General features: G+C 38.9%; 1 protein-coding gene across 15 annotated transcripts in view; it reads right to left on the reverse strand.

Moving 5' to 3' along the window:
- EXTL3 (exostosin like glycosyltransferase 3) overlaps positions 1 to 23,212 on the reverse strand; it is an 83,047-nt gene that overhangs the window by 26,797 nt on the left and 33,038 nt on the right. For 14 of the 15 annotated variants that reach the window (XR_002786358.2, XR_010318529.1, XR_010318528.1 and 11 more), the window contains exon 4: positions 453 to 580. Coding sequence is in view for 9 of the 15 variants with exons in the window: in XM_010592339.3 (XP_010590641.1) it covers positions 453 to 580 (128 nt within the window). In the remaining 6 variants the exon portion in view is untranslated. Of the gene's footprint in view, positions 1 to 64; positions 581 to 23,212 lie in introns of all 15 variants that reach the window. The other variant, XR_002786359.2, reaches the window with a different exon arrangement.

Genomic DNA, 23,212 nt, shown 5'->3' on the forward strand with positions numbered 1-23,212 from the left:
TTAGGGAACCACCCTCTTTTCCCTAATCTCAGTCCACACGGTTTGGGATTTGAGGATGACCTACCTCCAGCTTCCTGGCCTCACTGGGAGAGCCTATATGAGAACCAAGTCAACACAGAACCAAGAGATGGAGATAAATGAAGTCCTTGACATCAACTAAGACCTGGATGCAGCTATGCCCTAAATGAGCCTTACTACCTCTGAGGTTTTCTCAGTTACTATCAGCCAAGAGCAGGAGAAAGATGTGATAGTTTGCTTCCATGAAGATGACTGCCTAGGAAACACTATGGGACAGTTCTATTCTATTGCATACTGTCATTCTGAATCAGAATCAACTCGACAGCAGAGGGTTATCAGTCAAGAAATTCATTTTGCTGCATAATCCAGGTTTGACTTAGTTTTCTGTCACTTGCAGATTAAAGTGTTTCTTGGATTGAAAATCTGTCCCTCACCGAAACCCAAACATGATTTCATCGTGGCGAAGGTGAGCATCATCATCAATAGACAGGATGGCCTCTGTCTCAATTTCATTCCAGGGCAAGAATCGATTGTTCAAACTGTTCTTCTCAGTACGGACCACCTGTAATGAGGAAGAAGGCAAAGGAAAAAACACTAAAAATCAGTGCTGCATATAGAATGCAGAACCAAACTGCCTTTAGGTCAATGGAGGTTATAGCTAAATTCACTGAACAATTTTGCCTTATTACCTACCAGTTGTAAAATCTAGCATATGCCTTTCAGTAATAAAAACTGGCTTTATCATTCAAAAAACATACAGGGGTATCATGTTTTAAGCTTTATTCATTCATTAACTAATTTTCCTGTGAAACTAGCTAAAGCTGAAGATTACCTTACATATTGCAATAAACACAGTCCAGGGAAATTTTTAAAACTTTCCCAAGAGAACACAAGGTAGCCGAGCAGAACTGAGATTAGAATTTTCAGCTCCAAAATCTCCCAGCTAACAGTACCTGGTCATAAACTTTAAAACCAAACCCAGAAAACCCTCAGGCCCCCAATTTTTTTTTTTGGTTGATACCAAAATAAAAAATACAGCTCATCCAGCTGAGGCTAATTACTTCACTTTTGCAATTCCTACCAACAATTATTAACTAGACATATAAAAGCCTTTTTTTTTTTCTTTTCCTTTTCAAGGGGTGCCTAATCAATAAAACTAAATATTTCTGTGTCCATAGCAAATTCCAATTCAAAGAATCTCTAATGTAATCCACATATGCAAAGCAATAGGGTACATTATTACTCAAAAATTTTTTTCTTTTAAACCATTATAGTTTACTTATAATAGCTCTGTTATTCACCTTACCCCGCACCATACTCAAATAAACAAAAATGAGCAGTCAGTATTTTTAATGGCTCGTTTTATTTTTATGTTTTTTTTTTACACAGAAAACCCTGGTGGCGTAGTGGTTAAGTGCTACAGCTGCTAACCAAAGGCTCAGCAGTTCAAATCCACCCAGCACTCCTTGGAAACTCTATGGGGCAGTTCTACCCTGTCCTGTAGGGTTGCTGTGAGTCAGAATCGACTCAACGGCAACGGGTTTGGTTTGGATTTTTTGGGTATCAACATCTGGTTAATCCAGCTAATGAGAAACCATCATTCTATTCTCAAAAGGCAAAAACAAAGAGACCACCTTTAGGAATCATCTTTTTAGAAAGCCAAGAAGTATTATCTTGCTTTCAACAGAATGTCTTACTTGTAGTAAGGATAATCTCTACCTAGAAAGATAAATATATCAGGTATCTTAAAGTTTATGAATGGTTTCAAAAGTACTCCATGACCTCACTAGCATTGTCAGTTCTGCTTAAAATACCCTTTCCTCTATTCTTCTACCAAACTATTCTTTCCCTTCAAGACCCAGCCTAGATGCCTCCTGCTGCATTCCATCTTGGAAGAATTAATAACTCCTGCTATATTCTTAAAACACAATCCTTATACTTCAAAATAAAGCACTTAGAATCCAACTAATTCAGACTGAAGATCGTATGGTTCAACTCATTTTATACATGGAAAGACTGAAGCCCAGAAGAATCATGTCACCTAACTGGTAAGTCGCAGAGCCAGAATTCTAACTTATACCTTCTAACTCCAAATCCAGTCCTTTCTCAGCTAAACTTATGTTAACTTTATAAACCTCATCAAGCCAAAGGCACCACTGACTGGAAATGCACTGTTTATTTGTATACCACCGTGAAAGAAATATGCTACCAATAAAGAAAGCACAAGAAGTACTTTATCCCTTAGAATGTTTACTTTATTAAAGATCTTTCCTAGACTTCACTTCAGCCCCAGAGAAGTCCCTCCCCAACTCAAGACAAAGAACAATCTGTAATAAGTATGATACTACAGATGACAGATGTCGGAGTCAAGTAATGGACAAAAGAAATCCATATAAAAATCCCTGAGTTGGTAGCCCAGGGTCTTCCAGACTCAGATTCAGCAGTGACAAAACACAGGAACCAAGGACTGGGGTCAGGGAATATAATTAGAGGGCAGGGAAGGGTGAGACTGCCAAGTACTCACCTTAGCAGCTCCTGGGCACCATTCCCCATGGAGTGGGAGGGTAGCCAGAAGTGGCAGGAGCCAAATGCCAAGTTCAGGGATGGTAAAATGCCTTCAATTGTAAGACACATCCCAATTTCAGAGATATTAAAATGTAAAATAATGTACACCTTACAAGCAATGAAAAATGTAGATGTTCACTCAATCTCCTCCGAGACGCCACCCTTGGATCAACCATTTTACTTTCCTAAAGTAGAATTCACTTAACTGTTGTCGTCAGCTGCTGTCAAGTTGATCCCATACACAGTGCGGTCATTTTGGAAGTAGACTACCAGGCCTTTCTTCCTAGTCTGTCTTAATCTGGGAGCTCTACTGAATCCTGTATAGTATCATAGCAACACACAAGCCTCCACTGACACATGAGTGGAGGCTGTGCTTGAGGTGCATTCACTTAATAAAGAGCTGCAATTCTGCCAGTTGAACTGAACAAAGCTCTTCCTCCACTCTAGCATGTCAATACACATCACTTAATATGAAGAAAAATCACTGAAAATTCAGTTCTTGAATATTCACTTGTAGATTATACATTCTGTGGGCTAATCACCATGAGGATTACAGCAAAGTTACTGTAAAGTTTGTAATCCAGGAACACAGCACAGAGCCTTAGTACTCAAAATGTGGTCCAAGGACCTGCAACATTGGCATAACCTGGGAGTTTGTTAGAAATGTAGAACTTCAGGCCCACCCAAAACTTAAGTCAGAATCCACATTTTTAACACAATCCCGAGGTGATTATCCTATACACATTAAATTCTGAAAAACACTGGTACAGACAGAAAATCATGGTCTTTGGAGTCAATCAGAAAAACTTGGGTTCAAATTCCAACTCCTCCACTTACTAGCTGTGTGAACGTAAGTAACCCCTCTATCAAATCAACATAGCACCATGCTGTCTGCAAAAACTGACACTATTTATCAGCCAAATCTTACAATAACATAACTCTTAATCTAAAAACAAATAGCAACAACAAAAACTAAAATGATTGTGACTTGATACATATTTGTCCAATTTACCATTTGGTTCTAAGTGAACCAAATCAAGATGACGTGCTTGGTCTTTGGAAGACTAAGCTGGGGTTATAGAGCTGATGGTTTAATATCAAATGTGGTTCAGTCGAGATTTTACATTCAATTTTTTAAAGTGGGTTAATTAAAGTCCATACTTGAATATGAAGAGGTTTGAAGAGAACACTATTATAGATTACAGTACATCTACCACCTCTGCTCATCCTGAACCAGTTTCTTTGGGCTGGATGACAAGATTTTCAGATACAGGGAACTGAAGCAAAAGCAGTGAAAATAAAAGCTTTTAAGGATTCACAGAAACATCACATCAAGAATTACAGCTAACTGTGGTTAGCTTACAAACAATTGCAGTCAATAAGTCAGCTTTAAGAATTTAGAGCAGTGGTTCCTAAGTGGGAGCAATTTTGCTCCCCAAAGGATACTTGGCAATGCTAGAGAAATTTCTGGTTATCATAATTGGACAGAGACATGGGTTGGTATTAAATATCTGACAACGCACAAGACAGCCCCTTACAACAAAGAATTACCTGGTCCAAAATACCAAAATACCACTGGTGCCAATGTTGAGACACTGAATTAGAGTACACCACCAGTAGACAGTAAAGCAAACAGTACTCTGAGAAATAACTGTAGTTATCTGAGGACAATCACCTTTTCTCCAGAACCAAAAAGAAATTTCAGCCCTTACAAACTTTGCAAATAAAAACTAAAATCAAGGAAAATAAACAAAAGCTTCCTTCTAACAGTTCTGCTTTAAAGATACAGTACTTAATAGCTAGACAAAAGCTCGGCAAACCAACCATTATGCATTCTGGCATGGAAATCAGAACAAAATGCAGACATGCAGATCAACATCGACCTCTAGGAGTTTGAAAAATGGCAGATCAAACTTAAATGAGTCATCTAGAATTAATATGTTGTGTTCAGAAAAGATTCTCATTTTGGTTGATGTTATTTTGTTTTTAAGTATAACAATGTCCCTGGCCCCTACAATTGACTATTCCTTCATGTTACTATAAAAAAAAATAAACCAAACCCAGTGCTGTCGAGTCGATTCCAACTCATAGCGACCCTGCAGGACAGAGTAGAACTGCCCCATAGAGTTTCCAAGGAGCGCCTGGCGGATCTGAACTGCCGACCTCTTGGTTAGCAGCCGTAGCATTTAACCACTATGCCACCAGGGTTTCCTCATGTACTATAGCATACTGCTATTACAGCCTTGTGGTTATACCTTAGTAACTTGTGAAAATGGAGACACACCTTCAAGTTATTGACTTTATTAATGGTACAACACTGATCAAAATATGTAGAGCGTATCACTCGAATATAGTAAATGTTCAACAAGTGTTTTATGAATGAATGAATAGGAAATAGGAATTCATTTAGCCCTGTCCATCCTATTTTCAAAATATGGAATAAAGATCTGAGAATTTTATGTATCAAAATTATTATAAACACTCAAATATTTAATAGTATTAAAAGATGATAAGAGAGGACTTAGAAAAACTTCTTAGTATTTAATCTAGTTTTCTCCATCAAAAAATTCATTAACTTATGACAATCAAGTCAGGAGCAATAATCACTAATACTCATTTTTCATGTTTCATATACAACATTCCCTCATGATTCCTTACTAGTTCTGTCTACCATCGTTCATCAAAGTCTTGACTTTCTCTCACCACACCTTTCTTCTCATTATATGGAACAAAACAGCAATCATAGCCTAAGACCCTGCCATATACAAATACAAACAAAGCCAAGATGGCAACTGAGTCAAACGCAACATACCCCTGCACCAAAGACCCAAAAAACCAAGCAAAACAGAAGCAGACAACAACCCAGGAACCATGAACATCAAAAAAGAAGGTCTAAGAACTGAACCAAATACTGACAAGAAGGAAAAAGTGAATGAAAGCAGCAAAAGAGAAGTAACAGAATGGAGAAGTAACACAGAATGGCCGTCTTAGGACAAAGCGAGCAGTGACCCCAGGTGAAGAAAACACCAAAGCATCCTCACGACTTTCCCGAAAGGGACACAGAAACTCTACAGACACACACGGAAAGAAGCAAAGGCAGGGAGGGAGCTAGGATTCAGAACCAGAAATACTCAGGAGTGGTGGCCCCTGACCTCAGGGGTGAATGGAGGACAGTGGAGATTACCACCCAACAGTTCCCTCAGTGGCTCCCCTTCCTCACACTTGAGTGGAGACATGTCCCACTTGCTGGCTGCAGTGGATATGAGATGGCCGGTACCTGTGTATCCTAGCCAGAGGGACGCAATCCCCCTCACCTCCTCCTCCTGATCAGAGGCTGAAGAAAGTCCCATATCCCAACTGCCTTGCATAACTGGGGGACCACAACACGATCTATTCCTTCCCCCCCACCCTACCCAATCCCATCCACTACTCCTTTGCCCACTCAACAAGTGAGACTAGGTGTGCCCCTGTGTGTACACCCACCCACCACCTGCCCCTCCCAAGGGCCTAATGGAGGGCAGTGGCAGAGAGACAGTGAGAGCCCAACTGCCGCTACCTCCTCCTTCTCCCTGCCCAGGGAGGAGCGGAGGAGACAGGGCTGCATCATCCCTGCCACCTCATCCCTCCTCCCCTTGCTGCCACAATGTGGACGTGGTGCCGCTGTGTGCACATCAGTCAGGCATGACTCCTTCCCTTAATGCACCCAGCAAGGGGCTGAGGAGCCACGACTGTATGCACATCTCCCACAGCCTCATTCCTCCCTCCCCCTGCCCAGTGCGGGGCAGAGGGAGAGCGAGTGCACCTGCATTTGCTTGCTGCACATTCCTCCCTCTCACCACCCACCAACAGGTGGATCCAGCATGCCTGAGCATGCATCTGCCTGCTGTTCCTTCCTCCCTCTACCTGCCAAGGAAGAGGCAGAGGTAGACCGACTGCATTTCCACCCACTTCCCCTCCCTCTACCACCCACAACTACCCCTCTCAACCAGCAAGAGGTGAAGAAAACACCTCCACCTGCCTGCCACACTCACATTGGCCCCTCTACCTGCAAGAAAAGTACCACTCCTTGCTCCTGTACCACCAAACCCAAGACAGACAGAGGCCAAAGCCTTACCAACCCACCCTCTGCCTCCCAGCAAAACCACCAAACAGAAACCTAAGCTCCCACACCTACATGCCACCCCACTCACCCGGACACAGGTAGGGAGCACTCCCACATAGCCAACCAGCAACCAGATTATCACGCCTGCTAGTAATTAGTAATCAGCAAAACAAAAAAAACAGGACCCAGCAAACAATTACGCAATTAAAAAATAAATTCAACAACCCCTTAATATCCCAGAGAAAACAGACAATAGCAAACCACCTAAAGAAGCAGTGCAAGATGGACCCAGCAAGTGACCAAAATAAAGAACCAGAAAAACTCCCTGAGGAAAAAAAGTAATGGAGCTTCCTAATAAGGAATTCAGAAGAACTTACGTACAGAGTCCTCAAAGGAATCAAGGAAAACACAGGCAAAATCATGGAAAACACAGATAAAACCAAGGAAAGCACAAAATGGTAGAAGATTTAGGAAAACAAAACAAGAACAAAGTGACAAAATAAATAGACAATTGGAAACCATGCAAAACCTAGAAGCATAGCAATAAAATTTCAGAAATAGACAACTCAATGGAAAGTCATAGCAGTAGAATCAAAACAATGGAAGGCAGTACCAGTGAAACAGAAGACAAATCCCTTTACACTAATCTGTACAAGGAACAATCAAAAAAAAAAAAAAAATTGAAGAAAGCCTAAGAATTAGATGGGAAACCATCAAGAGGAATAACTGATGTGTGCTCAGAATCCCAGAAAAGGAGGAGTCAACAAAAAGAACAGAGAGAATTGTTGAAGATTTGTTGACAGAAAACTTCCCCTACAATCGTGAAAGACAAGAAGATAACCATCCAAGAAGCACAACAAACACCATACAGAACAGATCCCAAAAGAACACCAAGACATATCATAATCAGACTTTCCAAACCCAAAGACAAAGAAAAATTCCTGAAAGCATCTCAGGAAAAATGAAAGATCACCTACAAGGGGGCATCAATAAGACTCAACTCTAATTACTCGGTAGATACCATGTGGGCAAGAAAGCAAAGGGATGAGATATATAAAACCCTGAAAGAAAAAAACTAACAACAAGAATTATATATCCAGCAAAATTATCCCTCAAATATAACAGAGAAGTTAGGACATTTCCAGATAAACAGAAATTAAGGGAATTTGTAAAAACCAGACCAACTTCACAAGAAATGTTACAGGGAGACATTTGGACAGAAAACTAACACCACCAGACAACACCCTGAGATCTAACACATGACAACATCAGTCAGATATCAACCCAAATAAAGTCTCAAAAATAAAAGACAGAAAACAGGGAACCAGAGACATCAATCTGTAACTGATGACCACTTCAAAATAAAGAGGGGGAGTAAAGGGTATAGGTTTAGAACTTCTATGTGAAGATGAAGTCAAGGTGATATCAAAATTACTGCTTTAAACTTGGGAAGATAAAGGTACGTCTTATGGTAACCACAAAGAAAGCTAACAAACAGCCTCATCAAAAAAATATAAACAAAGAAAATCATAAAGACTCAGTACACACAAAACCAACAATGAGGAAATAAAAAGGCAAGCCACAATTTAAAAAAAAAAACCTCAGCACAGAAAATTCGGCAGAACAAAGAAACCATCAACACCACAAAAAGAAAAGCGTAACAAAATGACAGCAATAAACTCATACATATCAATAATCTCACTGAATATAAATGGCCTAAGGATTAAAAAAACATGACCCATCACTATGCTGCCCGCAAGAGACACACCTTAGACACAAAGATACAAATAAACTAAAAATTAAAGGATGGAAAAAGATATATCAAATAATAACAAAAAAAAAGCGGGGGTGGCAATATTAAACTATGATAAAATAGTCTTTAAGGCAAAATCCACCATAAAAGACAGGGAAGGACATATTACAATGATTAAAGGGTCAATTCTCCAAGAGGACATAACCATAATAAATATGTACTCACTCAATGACAGAGCTCCAAAATACATATAACAAACTCTAACAGCACTGAAAAGAGAAACAGGCATGTCCACAGTAATACTAGGAGATTTTAACACACTCGGTGAAGGACAGAAAAACTAGAAAGAAACTCAACAAAGACACAGAAGATCTAAACAACACAATCAACCAACTTGACCTCAAGACATATACAGAATAATTCACCCAAAAGTAGCAAAGTACACATTCTTCTCCTATGCTCACGGATCATTCTCCAAATCAGACCACATTTTAGGCCACAGAGCAAGCCTCAACAAATTCAAAAGCACTGAAATAATACAAAGCATCTTCTCTGATCAAAACACTATAAAAGTAGAAATCAGTAACAGGAAGAACATGGAGAAAATCTAATACAATAACACTAAATAATATCCTTCTTAAAAACTATTAAACAATGTAAGAAATCAAAGATGGAATTTAAAAATTCCTAGAATCAAATGAGAATGAAAACACAATGTACCAAAACCTTTGAGACACAGCAAAAGTAGTGCTCGGGGGCAATTTACACCAATAAACACAAACATCAAAAAAGAAGGGCAAAAATCAAAATGTTAAACCTACAAATTGGACAATTAGAAAGAACTGCAAAAGAAGCCCCCAGTCACCAGAAGAAACAAAATAATAAAAATTAGAACAGATATAAATGAAACAGAGAACAGAAAAACAGTAGAAAGAATCAACAAGACTAAAGGCTGATTCTTTTCTCATAAAGAGAGTCTGAAAGTATCTCCCTTGAGGCTGGGAACCTGACAAAGATGACCTTTATCATCATTCTTATTCAACATTGTACTGGAAGTCCTGACAAGAGCAATAAGGCAAGAAAAGGAAATAAAGGGCATCGAAATTGGGAAGGAAGAAGTAAAACTATTCCTGTTCACAGATGATTTGATCCTATACCTAGAAAATCCTAAAGATTCCACAAGAAAACTACTGGAACTAAGAGAACTCAGCAAAGTAGAAGGGTACAGCACCAACATATAAAAATCAGTTGGATTCTTCTACATCAACAAAGAGAACTTTGCAAAGAAAATTAGAAAAAGAATATCATTTACAATAGCCCCCCAAAAGATAAAATACTTAAAAATAAATCTAAACAGGGAGGTAAAAGACTTATATAAAGAAAACCACAAAACACTAGTGCAAGAAACCAAGAGACCTACATAAACGGAAAAACATACCATGCTCCTGGATAGGAAGACGTAACATTGTGAAAATGTCAATACTACCCAAAACAATGTATAGATATAACACAATCTCGATCCAAATTTCAAAAGGATTCTTCAACTAGATGGAAAAACTAACCACTAGCTTTATATGGAAGGGAAAGAGACCCCGAATAAGCAAAGCATCATTAAAGAACAACAAAGTAGGAGGCCTTACACTACCTGATATCAGAACCTAGTATACAGCCACGGTAGTCAAAACAGTCTGGTACTAGTGCAACACTTGATGGCACTGGGTCTGGGTAGTGCAACAACAGACACATATATCAGTGGAACAGAATTAAGAACCCAGACATAAATCCATCCATCTATGCATAGCTAATCTTTGACAAAAGATCAACGTGCATTAAATGAGGAATAGACAGTCTCCCCAACAAATGGTCCTGGCAAAACTGGATATCTATCTGTAGAAAAATGAAACAGGACACATATCTCTCACACCATACATAAAAACTAACTCAAAATGGATCAAAGACCTAAATATAAAACCTAAAACTATGAAGACCATGGAAGAAAAAAACTCAGAAAACACTCCAAACCCATTGCTATCGAGTCGATTCTGACTCGTAGCTAGGGACCTTAATATATGGCATAGAATACCATACGTAGCTAAAAATGCACACCCAACAGGACCTCCCAAAATTAAACACTTATGCCCAACAAGACGTCTCCAAAAGCGTAAAAAGAGAACCAACAGACCGTGAAAAAAAAATTCACAGTATTTTGTAAAATAGTGTGAAAAATATTTCCAGAAATATTTTCACAATATTTCACGGAAAATTTTTCAGATATTCCAACAAGGGACTAATCTCTACAATGTATAGAAAACTTCAACACCTCAACAACAACCAAGAAAAATACAAGCAATTGAAATAAAAAATAGGCAAATGATATGAACAGACACTTCGCCAAAGAAGACATTCAGGCTAGTAACAAACATGAAGAAATGCTCAGGATCATTAGCAATTAAAGAGATGCAAATCAAAACCACAATGAGATACCATCTCATCCCAACGTTATTGGCACTAATCAAAAAAACCGAAAATATCTAATGTTGGCAAGGTTGTAGGGGGATTGGTGGGAACGTAAAATGATACAACCACTATGGAAAATGGTATGGCTCTACCTCAAAAAGTTACAAATAGAAATACCGTATGATCCAGCAATCCCACTCCTAGGTATATACCCTAAAGAAGAGCCATGACACGAATATGCATGTGCACACCCATGTTTACTGCATCATTATTCACAATTAAAAAGGGTAGAAACAACCTAAGTGCCCATCAACAGATGAATGGATTAACAAATTTTGGTACATAAACACAATGGAATATTACTCAATGATAAAGAATAACGATGAATCCATGAAACACTTCACAATGTGGATGAATTTGGAGGGCATTATGCTGAGTGAAATAAGTCAATCACAAAAGGACAAATATTGTATGAGACTGCTATTATAAAGTAACAACAAAAGGTTTATACACAGAGGGAAAAAAAGTATTTAGTTACAAGGTATGGCAAGGGAAAGGAAAATTACCAGATAGTAGACACGTGTTAATGCTGGTGAAGGGAAAGGCAATACACAATATGGGAGAAGTCAGCACAACATAACCAAGGCACAAGAGGAGGTACTGAGAGGAATGCAGGAATAAAGGGCAACTACGGTAACTACTATAGCATAGACAACCCTGCTACGATAGTATTAACTAACAATAATTTATGAATGGATAGACAGATATGCCAAGAGGTATGGGAGAGTATAAGGGAGCACACCACTGGCAGATACAGGTTTGGTGATGGATATTTCTAAATACACGACTGTAGGTGCTCCTCCTATACTAATATAGACAATACAGCACACAAGTGGCACAGTCAGATAAACCTCTTAGACATAACCACACACCTCACAGGCTAAAAATCCTAGGTTCAAGGGCAAAGAACAACAGACTTGAGGAACATCTGTGTCAGCTGGCACAACATAGTCCATAAAAACAATGTTCTACATCCTACTTTGGTGAGTAGGGCCTGGGGTCTTAAAAGCAGCCATGCTAAGATACAACTATGGGTCTCTTCCAGTCCAGAGCAAAGGAGAGTGAAAAAAAATCAGAAACTCAAAGGAGCGATTAGTCCAAAGGACTAATGACCACATGAACCACAGCCTACATGGCCCCAAGACCAGAAGAACTAGATGGTGCCCAGCTACCACTACCAACCATTCTAATTAGGATGACAACAGAGAGTCCCAGACAGAGCAGGAGAAAAATGTAGAACAAAATATCAAGTTCACAAAAAAGATCAGACATACTGGTCTGACAGAAACTGGAGGAACCCCCAAGACTATGGCCCTAAGACCCTTCTGACCTGGAACTGAAGTCATTCCTGGAAATCACTTTCCAGTCAAACAACAGACAAGCCCATAAAATAAACAATAATACGCTCCTGAGAACAATCAATCATATGAGATCAAAACAGTAATATTTGCCCAAAAGTGAAGATGAGAAGACAGAATGGGGTAGAAAATTAGGAGGAAAGAAACAGGGAACCCAGGACAGAAATGTGGAGAGTGCTGACACACTGTTGGGAATGAAACCAAGGCCATGAAACGCTATATGTACAAATGATTGAATGGGACTATAATTCACTCCATAAACTTTTACTTAATGCACAATTAAAAAAAGGAAAAAAAAATGCAAGAGAGAAAACATCAATTAAAAAAAAATAATAATCAACAACTGGTTAATCTTCAACTTGGAGTTCATGAATGATACAAAAACTACTCTAATAGGCTCCTTTCTCCAAGTATTCACAAGACATCTAGCTTCTAAATTCAAACATAATTAGCAAATCCACATTAATTAGCAAAGAATCAATTCACATGTTTAAATACATGATTACCTACCATAAGTTCGACTACCAATCAATAGTCAGCAAACATCTCAATACCTAATGAATAGAAATTTAAGTAATTATTGCTATTAACAAGGAACAATGGAAGATTTCAACAATTTAGTATTTGGTAGTTGCTCAAGTGAAGCAGAAGAATTTGGATTAAAATGGAAAAACTACCTAAAAATGGTATTTTCTATAAAAGCAGTTTATGACTAGCCAAAGGAGGTCTTTGAAGTTGGTAGGCAGAAAAACAAGGCATGAAGAGATTAAGTGAATTAATCCAAGTAATTAAAGTAGACCAAGAATCACCAGCGAACACAAAAAAGCATATCCCAGCAGAAAAATTAGAAAACATGTGAAAAATATAAAGCACTATATATAAGTATATAATGCCACTTATTAAATTCAGCAATTATTCTCTCTTTAAGATCAAGTTTGACCCGGCCAAACTGAACAATCTCTTGCCTCCAACAATACATACACAGGCAAAATACACATGTGCAACGAGTCCATTTCTGAGAATTAACCCTATGTCAAACCATCATACAGTTAAGAAAGGTAAACAGCAACTAATTTTACTCCTCCATCCTCTCCTTCCCTATAATTTGTAAAGTAATCCATCCCAGGGCTACAGAAACAAGAAAAGAAGGCCCAAGAATAGGCATAGAGTCACACATGAAGACCCATGTGAACTAGAGCTTGGAGTGACTGAGTAGAGAGGTGATAAACAGAAAGAGGACAGCTAAGAAAAAACGAGCTTAAAACTTCTTGATTATTCAAGGAATTCATTCCGTCAACAAACACCAAGTGGCAGGGACACAGAGTTTGGAAATGCAAAAACAGAAAAGAATAAAAAGGTAACGTAAATTGGTTTTCCATTTAAAACCTTAAATATGGGTCTAATACAATATAAAAGACATTGAAACTTGCTCTTGAACATGGAGCAGCTAAAGCAAAAGGAAGAAATGATGAAGTACAAGAGTTGAACAGAAGATTTCAAAGAACGGCTCAAATAGACAAAGTAAAGCACTATAAAGACACGTGCAAAGACCTGGAGTTAGAAAATCAAAAAGGAAGAACATGCTCAGCATTTCTCAAGCTGAAACAACTGAGGAAAAAAGTCAAGCCTCAAGTTGCAATACTGAAGGATTCTATGGGCAAAATACTGAACAACGCAGGAAGCATGAAAAGAAAATGGAAGGAATACACAGAATCACTGTATCGAAAAGAATTGGCCGACATTCAGTCATTTCAGGAGGTAGCACATGATCAAGAATCGATGATACTAAAGGAAGAAGTGCAAGCAGCAGTGAAGGCATTGGTAAAAAACAAGGCTCCAGGAATTGACAGAATACCAGTTGAGATGTTTTGACAATCAGATACAGCGCTGGAGGTGCTCACTTGTCTATACGAAGAAATCTGGAAGACAGCTACCTGGCCAACCAACTGGAAGAGATCTATATTTCTGCCAATTCCAAAGGAAGGTGATCCAACAGAATGTGAACATTATTCAACAATATCATTACTATCCCAAGCAAGTAAAATTTTGCTGAAGATCATTCAAAAGCAATTGCAGCAGTACATCAACAGGGAACTGCTAGAAATTAACCCAGATTCAGAAGAGGATGAGGAACAAGGGATATCATTGCTAATGTCAGATAGATCCTGGCTGAAAGCAGAGAATACCAGAAAAATGTTTACCTGTGTTTATGGACTATGCAAAAGCATTTGACTGTGTGCGTCAATGGGAACTCCAGAACACTTAATCGTGCTCATAAGGAACCTGTACACAGACCAAGAGACAGTCATTCAAACAGAACAAAGAGATATTGCATGCTTTAAAATCAGGAAAGGTTTGTATCTTGGTTGTATCCTTTCACCATACTTATTCAATCTGTATGCTGACCAAATAATCCAAAGAGCTGGACTATATGAAGAACGCAGCATCAGGACTGGAGGAAGACTTATTAACAATCTGTGATATATAAATGACATGATCTTGCTCACTGAAAGTGAAAAGGACGTGAAGCACTTGCTGATGAAGATCAAAGACCACAGCCTTCAGTATGGATTACACCTCAACATAAAGAAAACAAAAATCCTCACAACTGGACCAATAAGCAACATCGTGATAAATGGAGAAAAGATTGAAGCTGTCAAGGACTTCATATTACTTGGATCCACCATCAACACCCACGGAAGCAGCAGTCAAGAAATCAGACAACACATTGCACCGGGCAAATCTGCTGCAAGAGACCTCTTTAAAGTATTGAAAAGCAAAGATGTCATTTTAAGGACTACGGTGTGCCTGACACAAGCCGTGGTGTTTTCAATCGCCTCATATGCATACGAAAGCTGGACAATGAATAAGAAGATGAAGAATTCACCCCTTTGAATTATGATGCTGGTGATGAATACTGAATATACCATGGACTGCCAAAAGAACAAAAAAATCTGTCTTGGAAGAAGTACCGAATGCTCCTTAGAAGCAAGGATGGAAAGACTTCATCTCACATACTATGGACATATTATCAGGAAGAACCAGTCTCTGGAGAACATCATGCTTGGTAAAGCACAGGGTCAGTGAAAAAGAGGAAGACCTTCAACGAGATAGATTCGCACAGTACCTACAACAATGGGCTGAAGCATAACAACAATTATGAGGATGGTGCAGAACCAGGCAGCATTTCTTTCCATTGTACATAGGGTCACTATGACTCAGAACTGACAATGGCACCTAACAACAATGCAATATAAAAGAGTACTAAAGTTTTAATTCGTGCGGCAAATCAGTTTTAACTTATTAGGAGAAAAGCTGCCAATGATCTTTGTGAAATTGTAGGTAAAATAGCATAAATTAGAGGTTCAATATCAAATACGAATACAACGCAGAGCATGACACAGTGCCTAGCAAACATAAATGCTCAAAAACTATTAGCAATTACTTTAACATGAGATTAACACCTCTTCCTATATGAATTTTTACACACAAAATACAAATAACAAGTTTCTGCCTTTGCAAAAATTTAGAGATTTTACATATAGATATAATAGATATAGGTTTTACATATAGAGATAATAAACTATGGTTAAGAGTACTGAGACCTACTTCTAATTAAGGCATTAATTAGATGAGAGACCTGAAGCAGTTAAATTCTCTCAGTCTAAAATTCCTTGCTTTTAATCAGTAAAAAGAGTATATATAAACCAAAAGAGGAAGACATTACCTAAAGAATGTTTTGCTCCAATTAGCAAATCATTTATCCATGACTGTTACATTATGGAATGAATTGTGTCCCCCCTAAAACATATGTTGAAGTCCAAACCACTGCACCTGTGAACCTAATTTTGGAAATACGGTCTCTGAAGACATTAATTATCAGGTAACGTGAGGTCAAACCAGAGTACAGTGGGTCCTAATCCATATAAAAGAGACGAGACTCACAGACAGAGGGAAGATTTCTATACCAGTAGTCCCAACTTACAACGTGTTTCAGTTATGACAAACCACACTCTTTACTTTTTTTGCACATTTTATCGTTAGTAATATGTACTAAAAAAAAAAAAATTTTTTTTTAATAGGTACTACACATACAGAGTTGAAGCATGAAATCTGCTGTTATTCTCAGATGTTCACTCACTGGAATTCAATGATATGATTTATAAAGATGCTGATAATAAAAGGTAATAATGAAACTAAAAAAAGTGAAGTACTTGATTTTACATCAGAACTGACCTACAACAGAGTTATCAGAACAGAACCCCATTGTAAGGTGGGGACTACTTGTATATTGATAGAGTTATGCTGCAGTTATAAGCCGAAGAACATCTGGGGCTACCAGTAGCCGAGAGAGACAAAAAAGGATTGTCCCCTAGAGCCCTCAGAGAGAACACGACCCTGTCAACACCCTGAATTTAGTTTTAAGCCACCCAGTTTGTGGCACTTTGTTATGGCACCCTGAGGAAACTAGTATAGATTCTGGTACAGGAAGTGGGGTGCTGCTATAATAACCTAAAAACATGGACGTGGCTTTTGAACTGGGTAACAGGTAGAGGGCTGAACAATTTTGATGCACTTGATAGAAAAAGACTACACTGCATATGAACAGACTGTTGGTTGAATTACGCATGTTAAAGATGATTCTCGTGAAGGCACAGAAAGGAGCAAGGAGAGCTGCAGACAAAGCTCCTATCGTTTTGTTGTCACTAGTTGCCATCAAATCAGAAAATACATAGACTGTCATGAACAGAATGTTGCTAAAAATAAGAACATCAAAAGTGTTTTTTGGTGAGCATAGATATGAGCAACATGTTATTGGCTGCTGGAGGAAAGGTGATCCTTATTACAAAGCAGCAGAAATGAATTATGTTCTACTGCTTTGTAGAAAACAAACTGTAAGCAATAAACTTGGAAATTTAGCTAAAATTTCTGAGCAAAGAGTAGAAGGTGCATCTATTTTCTCCTAGCTGCTTATAGAAAAATGTTGAGGAAAGAGATAATTTGTGGCATACACTGTTAGGCAAAAAGGAACAAGAACTTGAAGATTTGGGAAATTCTCAGTCTACCCATATCGTAAAAATTGAGAAAGTGTGCTCTAGAGAGAACACCAAAGATGTGGCTGGAAAATGTCTCTCCTATCTTCTGGTAGCATCAGGTGTTCTCTCTCAAGTTTGCTAGAAAGATCAGGTGTGTGATTTATGGTTCCAATCAACTATCTCAGTAGAAATGCTGCTAGCTTAGACTTAAGGTGACAGACATGGGACAGAATGAAGGAAGGTTTTCATACTATTGAGACTCTACCAGCAGGAAATGGGCATATGGAGTTGCTCAGCTGCAAACATAGGTTGTCCTTTAAGAAAAGAAAAGAAGAGGCAGAGCCAAGATGGTAGAGTGATCGGACTCTTCCAGTGATCCCTCTAAGACCCCAAATAAAAAGGGAAACGATTATATTTATGACAACCTAGGAGCCCTTAACATGAAAGGCAAAGTTAGAAAATGGACTGAGCAGCAGGGGGAGGGAGAGGCGGTTTGGGAGCGGAAAGGAGTTGCCAGACCTGAATCACCAGGCACCCTCAGGCACCATTCCCTGGAGTGACTGCGACAGGGCAGGCAGTAGAGTTCGTGACGTAGTTTCCTCAGGGACAGGCAGCAAGCTGCACAGCCTACTGCCACCTCCAGAACTAGAGAAGAACGGCACTCTTGGCAAAAGCTAAATACTTGTGTTTGTTTTTACCACGCCCCCAGCCTCCAAGCCAGCTTCACTGGCTGTCGATTTCCCTGGGACTGAGATAGGTCCTGCGGCATGTGCTGAGCCATTCCCCTGGCTTGGAGAAGGAATACATTCAAAATTGGGGGAAAAGTTAATCTGCCACCTCCACTAAGCTGGGAAGCTCAGGACAGAAAGGGCTCCTATTAAGGCGTAAATGGTCTGTGGACTTGGAATACCTCCCCCCCCCCCCCCGTATGAACCCGTGCGAGCCTGTTTCAGGAGAATGGGCCCTTGTTGGCAGACTTCAACTGTTTCAGCAGTGCGGTGGAGAGGTGGGTGTTTGATGTTTCACACCACTTTACTTATTAAAAAGGGTCCTAACCTACACACATCAGGGGCCTAAGGACTGGTGGCTCTGCCCCCGTCACCTAGCCACCTGCGACAGGGGTCCAAGACTAAGTGGTACCTCCCAGTCCTTACAACCAAAAGCACTGAGTGCCCATGGTCTGTCTGTAGAACTCACCCACCTGTGCGCTCCATGGAACAGGGACGCACTGTCCTCACTGACACTTGGGGGATGGTTCTCAGCCCCTGCCTTGTTCAGAGCATAACCCCCTGCTGCAACCAGACAGCAGTACCTACACCAACCACACCTGCCCCTCCAAGACTGTAGGACAGAGCCTGTACCACACACTTGATGACCAACAACCTGGACTGGACACCTGAGCTGAATCCATACAAGAAAAGTGAACGGACTCTTAGGCTCACATACTTGACAACAGCTCTGGCCATCTGGTGACAAGGCATTAGAGCTTCAAAGGTGAAAATAACCAAGCTAGCTCACTCGAGCAGACTATTTGGGCATATCAAAACAAAACAAAGAAAGAATATATGATACAGTAAGCCAACAAAAAATAAACTAATACAATAACTTATAGATGGCTCAGAGACAAGAATCAATATCAAATCAGATAAAGAAGCAGACAATGATTGCTTCAACGAGCTCTCAAAACAAAGAATTAAGGAATCTTCTGGATGAAAGTGCCTTTCTGGAATTACCAGATGCTGAAAACAAAAGATCAATATGCAGAACTCTTTAAGACATCAGGAACGAGATCAGGAAGGCGATCAGGCAAAATGAAGAACAAGCCAAGGAACACACAGGTAAAGCAGGTAAAGAAATAAAAAAGGTTATTTAGGAACACAATGAAAACTTTAATAAACTGGAAAAATCCATAGACAGCCAGCAATCAGAAATTTGGACGAATAACAACAAAATTACAGAAGTAGACAACTTAATAAAAAGTCAGAGGAACAGAATTGAGAAAATGGAAGGCAGAACTGGGCACCAATACAATCGAAGAAAAATCAGAAGAAAGAATTTTAAAAAAATGAAGAAACCTTAAGAATCATGTGGGACTCTATCAAGAGAAATAACCTATGAGTGACTGGAGTTCCAGAACAGGGAGGGCTAACAGAAAATATAGAGAGAGCTGTTGAAGATTTGCTGGCATAAAACTTCCCTGATATCGTGAAAGATGAGAAGATATCTATCCAAGATGCTCCTCGAACTCCACATAAGGTACATCAAACATTTCCAGATAAACAAGTGTAGGGAATTCGTAAAATCCGAATCAAAACTACAAGAAATACTAAAAGCAGATCCCTGGTTAGAAAATCAGTATCAGATATCAGCCCAAGGCTAGTACACAGAACACAGCAGCCAAATGTCAACCCAGAGAGGCAAATCACAAAACTAAATCAAGATACAAAAATGTTCAAAACAGGGAAACAGCGATGTCATTATGTAAGAGATGACAATATTAAAACAAGAAAGAAGGACTAAGAGATGTAGTCATACATCTTTCATATGGAGAGGAAGTCAAGGCAGTATAAAGAATAAAAGTTAGGTTTAAACTTAGAAAAATACAGGAAATTATTAAAATAACCACAAAGTAACTAACAATCTTACTCATCAAAATAAAATACAAGAAAAAAATACTCAGCAGAAACAAAATCAACAACAGGGAATAACAGAAAAAGACAATATATAAACGACTCAGCACAAAGAATTAAGTGGGAAAAAAACTATCAATAACACAAAAAAAGACATCAAAATGACAGCACTAAACTCAGACCTATCCGTAGTTACGCTGAATAGAAATGGACTAAATGCACCAATAAAGAGACAGAGAGTGGCAGAATGGATTAAAAAACATGATCCTTTTATATGCTGCCTACAAGAGACACACCTTAGACACAGAGAAAGAAACAAACTAAAACTCAAAGGATGGGGAAAAAATGCATCGAGCAAACAAAAATCAAAAAAGAGCAGGAGTGGCGATATTAATCTCTGCCAAAATAGACTTTCAAGTTAAATCGGCCACAAAGGATAAGGAAGGACACAATATAATGATTAAAGGAACAAGACACCAAGAAGATATAACCATATTAAATATGCACAAAATGACAGGGCTACAAGATACATAAAACAAACTCTATCAGCATTGAAAAGTGAGATAGACACCTCCACAATAGTAGTAGGAGACTTCAACACACCACTTTCAGTGAAAGACAGAACATCCATAAAGAAGCTAAATAAAGACACGGATGATCTAAATGCCACAATCAACCAACTTGACCTCACAAACATATACAGAACACCTCACCCAACAGCAGCCGAGTATACTTTCTTTACTGGTGCATGTGGAACATTCTCTAGAAGAGACCACATATTAGGTCATAAAGCAAGCCTTAACAGAATCCAAAACACTGAAATATTACAAAGCATCTTCTCTGACCATAAGGCCATAAAAGTGGAAATAAGTAACAGAAAAAACAGGGAAAGAAATCAAAAACTTGGAAACTGAACAATACCCTGCACAAAAACAAATGGGTTATGAAAGACATTAAGATGGAACAAAGAAATTCATAGACTCCAATAAGAAAGAAAACACTTCCCATCAGAACCATTGGGACACAGCTAAAGTAGCACTCAGAAGTCAATTTATATCAATGAACGTACACATACAAAAAGAAGAAAGGACCAAAATCAAAGAATTATCCCTACAACTTGAACAGATAGAGAGCAACAAAGAAACCCTCAGGCACCAGAAGAAAACAAATTATAAAAATTACGGCTGAATTAAATGAAATAGAGAACAGAAAAACAATTGAAACAGTTAACAAGATCGAAAGCTGGTTGTTTCAAAAAATCAACAAAACTGATAAACCACTAGCTAAACTGACGAAAGAAAACCAGGAGAGGAGGCAAATAACCCGAATAAGAAATGATACAGGCAATATCAACCACAGATCCAAATGAAATCAAATGAATCATATTACACTACTATGAAAAATTATACTCTAACAAATCTGAAAACCTAGAAGAACTGGACAAATTTCTAGAAACACACTACCTACATAAACTAACACAAACAGAAGTAGATCAAATAAATAAACCCACAACAAAAGGGAAGATCGAAAAGGTATTAAAAAGCTCCCAACACAAAAAATCCCTGGCCCAGATGGCTTCACTGCAGAGTTCTACCAAACTGTCACAGAAGAGTTAATGCCACTATTACTAAAGGTATTTCAGAGCATAGAAAAGGACGGAATACTCCCAAACTCATTCTATGAAGCCACCATATCCCTGATACCAAAACCAGGTAAAGCCACCACAAAAAAAGAAAATTACAGACTTATATCCCTCATCCCCCATGAGTCCGTCAGTTTCTCGTACTGTGGGGGCTTGTGTGTTGCTGTGATGCTGGAAGCTATGCCACCGACTATTATTCAAATTTATGCACCAACCACTAGGGCCAAAGATGAATACAAGATTTTTATCAGCTACTACAGTCTGAAATTGATCGAACATGCAATCAAGATGCATTGATAATTACTGGCAACTGGAATGCGAAAGTTGGAAACAAAGAAGGATCAGTAGTTGGAAAATACGGCTTTGGTGATAGAAACAATGCCAGGGATCGAATGATAGAATTTTGCAAGACCAACGACTTCTTCGTTGCAAATACCTTCTTTCACCAACATAAACGGCGACTATACACATGGACCTTGCCAGATAGAACACACAGAAATCAAACTGACTACATCTGTGGAAAGAAACAATGGAAAAGCTCAATATCATCAGTCAGAACAAGGCCAGGGGCTGAATGTGGAACAGACCATCAATTGCTCATATGCAAGTTCAAGGTGAAACTCAAGAAAATCAGAGCGAGTCCACGGGAGCCAAAATATGACCTTAAGTATATCCCACCTGAATTTAGAGACCATCTGAAGGATAGATTTGATGCACTGAACACTAGTGACCGCAGACCAGACGAGCTGTGGAAGGACATCATACATGAAGCAAGAGGTCACTGAAAAGACAGGAAAGAAAGAAAAGACCAAGATGGATGTCAGAGGAGACTCTGAAACTTGCTCTTGAGCGTTGAGCAGCTAAAGCAAAAGGAAGAATTGATGAAGTAAAAGAACTGAACAGAAGATTTCAAAGGGTCTCTCAAGAAGACAAAGAAAAGTATTATAATAACATGTGCAAAGAGCTGGAGATGGAAAACCAAAGTGGAAGAACACGCTCGCTGTTTCTCAAGCTGAAAGAACCAAAAAAAAAATTCAAGCCTCGAGTTGCAATAGTGAAGGATTCCATGGGGAAAATGTTAAATGATGCAAGAAGCATCAAAAGAAGATGGAAGGAATACACAGAGTCATTATACTAAAAAGAATTAGTTGATATTCAACCATTTCAAGAGGTGGCATATGATCAGGAACAAACGGAACTGAAGGAAGAAGTCCAAGCTGCTCTGAAGGCACTGGTGAAAAACAAGGCTCCAGGAATTGATGGAGTATCAATTGAGATGTTTCAAAAAACAGATGCAGCGCTGGAGGTGCTCACTCATCTATGCCAAGAAATATGGAAGACAGCTTCCTGGCCAACTGACTGGAAGAGATCCATATTTATGCCTATTCCCAAGAAAGGTGATCCAACCAAATGCAGAAATTATCAAACAGTATCATTCATATCACACACAAGCAAAATTTTGCTGAAGATCATTCAAAAGTGGCTGCAGCAGTATATTGACAGGGAACTGCCAGAAATTCAGGCCAGTCTCAGAACAGGATGTGCAACCAGGGATATCATTGCTGATGTCAGATGGATCCTGGCTGAAAGC

Source organism: Loxodonta africana, chromosome 19, assembly GCF_030014295.1.
Source record: "Loxodonta africana isolate mLoxAfr1 chromosome 19, mLoxAfr1.hap2, whole genome shotgun sequence".
Classification (NCBI taxonomy): Eukaryota; Metazoa; Chordata; class Mammalia; order Proboscidea; family Elephantidae; genus Loxodonta; species Loxodonta africana.